Source organism: Solanum dulcamara, chromosome 10 (assembly GCF_947179165.1).
Source record: "Solanum dulcamara chromosome 10, daSolDulc1.2, whole genome shotgun sequence".
Taxonomy (NCBI): domain Eukaryota; kingdom Viridiplantae; phylum Streptophyta; class Magnoliopsida; order Solanales; family Solanaceae; genus Solanum; species Solanum dulcamara.
In genome coordinates, this window is record NC_077246.1 from 13,654,459 (window position 1) to 13,661,024 (window position 6,566).

Consider the following 6,566-nt stretch of genomic DNA (forward strand, 5'->3'; position numbering starts at 1 on the left):
AAATTTAATCTTTGATCATAAACTAAAAATATATCAAATTTACTAAAATATCTTTTAATCTTGTTATTTTAAATATGTCATGTAGAAAGTTAAAATTAACGGGTTATAAGAAGGGACATTCTTTTCTGAAACAAAATAAAAAGGAAATTTTGACAAATTAAACAAAGGGTTATACTAGCATTGTCACCCTCCTAAAAGCGTTGCTTAGGTACAAAATAAAAATAAAAATAAACGCCACGCCAGAGGTAGGAATTAATGGTTATACTAGCATTGTCACCCTCCTAAAAGTTCACTTGAAATCAAAGCAAAGGTCACCCACCACCATCTGAACCCATACTCCTAACTTCTGTAACTATTTTCACTTCTTGCATGTTAATCAAGAGTATAGTAATTAATCACTTGTAATCATAGATATATTAATTACCTTATATGTTGTTGTTGGTAAATTTGAAGTATATATTTTTTTTCATCCTTCACCACACACACAAGATGATGATGAATAGTCGCGGCTACTTTCTTACACCAATATCTCTTTGTCATTCGAGCATCGTTGTATCTTTCCCGCCAATTTCATCACCAGCAACAGCAGCAGTTGCGGTTAGGTCTTCTCGTTCTAATTCATTCTTGATAAGAATAGCAATGAGAATATCAAGAGCAAGGTGGTTCACTTTCCTAAGAAGAGTTTTTCATTACCAAAATGGATATTCATCAACATCTCATCTTGGATCCAACCCTTTCAATTCAATAACTTGGATGATGATGGAGTGCATATCATTAAGTATCCAAATAATTCTGTGTGTATATACACTGGCTGTTTCAAAAGAGGAGAAGCCAGTTTGGCCAATGATCAGGATATGGGCGTTGGGATATGTCTTTGGTTGTATACTTAGTGTCGTCCTGCTTTATTCGCGCTATTGGGCGTTCTACATCAGGCCACAAAGACATGATTCTGACACGGAGCAGCAAAGAAGCCATGAAGATGATCAATCCAGGTGATTTATTAATTAATTATACTCAAATTTCTAATTAAAGGTGTTTGAAAAACGTAACAAATTTGGATATAGGGCATCGTGGATGATGGAGAAATTGAGGACTAGTGTGGAACTATTCTTCGCGATATGGTTTGTGATGGGGAATGTTTGGGTGTTTGAATCACGTTTATTGTCATATCATCATGCTCCTAAACTTCACTTGCTCTGCATTTCTCTCCTTTCTTGGAATGCAATCATCTACTCTTTCCCCTTCATATTGTTTCTATTGCTATGCTGTTGTGTCCCAATGTTGAGTACCTTTCTAGGCTACAATATGAACATGGCATCTCTTGATCGAGGGGCTTCTGACGAACAACTCTCCTCTCTTCCTAGCTGGAAATACAAATTAGAAATTCGAAACAAGGAAGACGAAAATTCTGTAAGTCATCATACCAGATAATCTGTCTTATTCATTCATTCACATTATAGTTAACTTTTGCGTGACCTTACCAACGTGAAAGATTTCTTTTACACTGGTAATCTGTAAAAGTACTTCAGCTTGTATTAAGTGTAAAGATTTTAACTGACATGGTAAAGAATTATTTGTATACCATCACTATATTTTAATTTTATAGTAGAATTAATTATTTTATTTCTTGTTTCTGATCACACTTTTTATATGGACGGTTATGGTTATTCTTTAAGGTACATAATGAGATTTCTCCTCTATAAAAGTTAAACTTTAAGTCTAAAAATTTAATTTATGCTATTATTGTAATCTAAGCTGTCATCTTAGATTATTAACCAATCTTATTTCTAAGATTACAAGTTCCATTTTTATGAACTATAATATGTTTTAGTGACCCATTACACTATCAATATATAATAAAAGTTAAAGTCAAAGTCAAAATTAATACTTCCTCCGTTACAAAAATAATGATCTATTTTTCTTTTTAGTCTATTTCAAAAAGACTGACTCATTTTTTTTTTTGGTAACACTTTAGTTTCAGTTTTTCGCGTGGTATGTTTAAGACCAGTGGCGGACCCACCTTATGCCGAGGGGTTCATCCGAACCCCCTTCGGCGGAAAATTATACTATTTATGTATGGTTAAAATAATTTTTTATGTATATAAAGTAGATGTCGAACCCCCTTCGACTAGCTGGTGTGTTCTATTTATTTAAATTTTGAACCCCCATATTTAAAATTCTGGATCCGGCACTGTTTAAGACCATCAGATTAAAAGATATTTTGGTTTAGGACCACAAGATTAAAAAATGTTCTTTATTTTGTTAAACTTCTTTGCAAGTCAAACTAGGTCATTCTTTTTAAAATGGAATGAGTAGTATAACAAGTGTTTCTGTCATATGTAACAGGAGTGTTGTATTTGTTTAGCCAAGTATGGAGATAAAGAAGAGATCAGACAATTGCCTTGTTCTCATATATTTCATCTCAAGTGTGTGGATCAATGGCTCAAAATTATATCTTGCTGTCCTCTCTGCAAACAAGAGCTAGAGAGGTAAAGATCCAAGAAAGCTCTTGAGGCTAGATGTATTTTTATTCACTTTTGCTTTCTCTAGTACAATTTTAAACAAAGAGTGAGTCGAATTAAATTGTATGGAACACTTAAAGCCTGTTTGACTTAACTTATTTAAAACAACTTATAAATTAAAAGCATCTTATAAGTCAAAATAAATAAATTGGGGTAGCCCAGTTTATTTATTTTTTTGGCTTATAATCTGCTTTCAGTTTATAAGCTTCTTTTAATAAGCTAAATCAAATAGGTTCAATTATTTTTTAGCCTTATTTTTAAGTATAAAATGACTTTAAATTGATTAGTCAAATATTCAAAAACACTGAAAAGAACAACAACCGATAAACCAATCCAAATGGGCTCTTGTTACTCCTTTTAATTTTTAATCCCCAATTACTCATTAAGAGGCTTTCTAGTGAGTGTTGGAAGGAAAATATTTTTCACAAAAATAAGTAGATTTTATATTTATCTACTTCTATTTACGTGTAAGAATTAAAGGACTATCCATAACAGATCTCATATAGTCCAGATTAACTAATTAATAGTCCGTTGATTAAACACTCACAGACAAATGAATCAATCTTGACGTACGTTGGGGAGCAAAGATGTGCTATAATATTTGACATAGCAAATAAATTAACACAAAATTTACTTATATACACGATATAATTTTTTATATGTACAATATAATTTTTTGGCAAAGAATATTTGAGTGACCACCCCCTTGGGTAATTAAATTTAGCTACGTCCCTGAAACGCGTAATAACAATGAGAACTGTGAAGCCACGACAAATTTAAGATTCCTTCCGAACAAATTAGGATTTCCACAGCCAAATTTAAGTGCCTGAAGAAGAATGATCATGGGGAGGAAAGCTCTAAAATGGTGGAGTGAATCTCTGATCCAAATTAAATACATGAATCCACGACCAATTTAAAATTTCTTGTTAATAAGGTTATGTGGAAGAAGGAAATTAAATACATGATTCAAATAATTAAACTGCTAAACTAGATGCCTTAGTGTATAGGGTAAAAATAACTGCTGTGTGGCCCAACCGATTCATGACACGTGGATAGTGATAAGAACCACACAAGATAAAGAAGGACAAGATAAATGATCGAATCACAGAGACAATATGTGAAAACATGTCAAGACGGTGACATTATTGTACCAAAAAAATTATGATATTCATTCACATCTGACGAGGGCTCAAAAGGGCATGGAGGAAAAAACAATAGCCAGCACTAGCCGTTTTGAGGCCGTCCCACAAGAAAAATCGGACGTTATTCTCTAATTTTTATTATCATTAATTATGCGATTTATCATGAATTATGAGGATTAATCATAGGCAATCAACTTCTAGAAAATGATCCCTATATAAGTTATAGGTAGGTTTATTACTTTGTAAGAAAATTGAGCCTACTTTATTGAATGCTATCATTTTTTTTTCTAGCTATTTCATTACTTGTCTCACCAGTTTATCGCCTCATCTTGGTTTGGCCAAAAATATCTCAAACATCGATATAGTTGGAATCAGGCCAATACATGTTATCTTAATACATAATTCTTCATGTTTGTCTTTTAGTTGAAAATTTATGAAGTAACCAAATAAAAAGCAAATATTTATCTGTTTTCTCTTTTTATTTCCCTTTCTTTGTTTAATTGTGAGCTAATTAATTATAAATGATTCAATAATGGTTTTGTCTTAAGAAATATGTTATTGAATTAGAATTGTTATTGGAACAAGCTACATATGTTGTGTCATAGTATAAGACTCTACATATGGGTGGTTTTCGATTTGGTGTTTTAGAGTTGAAAATTTTAATTATGGATAATTTTATAATAGACGGATAGCAATGATCATTGTTTAAATAAAATTATTATTTATTATTTTTTTCAAATAATTATTACTCTATTTAATTATTATACGAGTTCAAAACCAACTAAAAATGTGATTACTAAATATTCATTACTGAAAGCTAAAGTAAATTTGCCTCCATACTTCATAAAAAACATAACAATTACTATAATATGAGGAGTAAAAAGTCAAAATCATCTTTTCACCATTTTCCTTAATTATTATACTATTATTTTATTGATATTAAATATTTATTATAATAAACATAATAAAAATTAAATGGAGAATATTATAGTAAAATTCTTATTGGAGAATCTTTTTTCAACTAAAATATACTAGGTTTAAAAAAAGTCCCAAAAATTAGGCAAAAAAATAGTCAAAAAGGGTAAAAAATAAAACGTCCAAAAAATATAGCTAAAAAAGTCCCAAAAATAGCTAATTTCTTTTTATCGATTCTATATCTATTTATCGATTTATATCTATATCTTTTTTTTATCTATACTATGTTAAAAACATGAAAGTCCTTAAAAATGTTGTTAGAACTTTTTGCCATTCATTAAAAGACTCCGCTTAAAACAAAATCGTCTTTTACTATTTTTTAATATTTAAATTCAAAAGTTTAATTATTCCTTAATAGTTAAGACTTTAAAACCAATTAACTATTATGTATTAAATTTTTTCCTTGTTTGAATTATGTAATATGATATAAAAACGTAAAAGCGATTCATTTATTATAGAGTCAAAATCAAGATTATTTTGTTCGAGTTAAGTTAGCAAATGAAACTGTAACAAACTGTTCCCATTGTTAGGGATAGGCCAATGGGGAAGGATTTTGGACCAGAAAACTTTGGGTAGTAACTTTGGAAAATTTGAGCCTAGGCCAACTTAGACAAATTCTGAGTCAGGTGAAGTCTATGATGATCACGTGAATGATGGAAGGTCAAATCTATAATTTGATTGGAAGGCTGATAGCCAAGACGATAAGGAGCAATTATGGCTTTGCGGAATCGAATTCGGGCGAGTAAAACTCTCAAAATCGAATTTGGCGTGAACGACATAATTTTAATGCATCTTTGAAAGGGGTGTGTTGAGAAATGGGGTTTTGGAGCACAAACTCCGAGCTCACTGTCTCCGCCTATCCCGCCAGAGCGGGATCTGTCTCGCCAGAGCGGGACAGTCGCGACTTAAATCATGAAAAAAGATCAGAAATGGTCTTTTTTGCAACATTCAGTTTCTAAAAACCCAAGAGGTGACCTAGGACGATTTCAATTGATTTTTCCATGGATTTCCACATTTAAGGTAAGGTTTTTACTCCCTAGATTCATACTTTGAGTTCTAGAAACTAGAAATATAGGTGATAATCATTGGGGGAGGGTTTGAACTGAAAATCTATGGTGGAAAATAGCCCTAGGGTAAGGTTAAGATCATGGGTTTGGCCAAGGGAGTGAAATTGTGTTATATTTCCTGATTTTTAGGCCATTGTAATGATCCTTGATATGTATTTAATATTTTCTAGTCCAAGAACGAGAAGAACGTAATTTGGATCAAATTTCACGTTCCGACACGTATTTGGATCGGGTGTCATGTTTCGATAAATACTTGGATCGGGTGTCACGTTCCGACACAAAGTTGACTGTTTGTAGGTCTCTTGAGAGGACCCTTGTGTGAAATTATAGTATGTGGAAGATATTGAGCTGTGATATTGAGATGTGATCGACTTGCTCTGTATATGTATATGTATATTGTGTTGAATTTACTTGTCTATGATCCGCTTCCTGGCTAACCGTGTGATCCTACTAGTACACCGTTGTCTTTGTGTATTGATACTACACTTGCTCTGTCTTTTTGTTGAGTACAGGTCATATTCAGCTGGTTGCGGAGAGACCTCATCTAGAGGAGTGATTGTGTCTTTGGGTTCAAGGGTGAGTTGTTCCTTTAGGTTGTCGTGGACTCTATCGTTATTCTAGTCCTTTTCTTTTCCAGGAATTAGGTGTCCAGACAATGTTTATTTTTATTAGTGGTCTCTATTTGAAGTTGTACTCCTGTTCTAGACTTTTTAGTTTAGAGTTTTGGTATGATGACTTTCAGTTCCTAAGGGTGTTTAATTCCGCACAATAAAGGTTATAACTAGTTAGTTTTCTAAGTTTATGGGAATTCAGCACTTGTCTTTGATTTTAACCTGCTTTCGAATGTTTCAGCTTGTGTA

The 6,566-nt window shown here is 32.2% G+C and overlaps 1 protein-coding gene across 1 annotated transcript; it reads left to right on the top strand.

Annotated features, from left to right (window-relative positions):
* Positions 1–298: 298 nt before the first annotated feature.
* LOC129870835 (E3 ubiquitin-protein ligase At4g11680-like) lies at positions 299–2,670 on the top strand. Its single transcript, XM_055945712.1, has 3 exons — positions 299–992; positions 1,065–1,410; positions 2,347–2,670. The coding sequence occupies exons 1-3, from the start codon at positions 430–432 to the stop codon at positions 2,491–2,493; spliced, it is 1,056 nt and encodes a 351-aa protein (XP_055801687.1). The 5' UTR covers positions 299–429; the 3' UTR covers positions 2,494–2,670.
* The last annotated feature ends 3,896 nt before the right edge of the window (positions 2,671–6,566 follow it).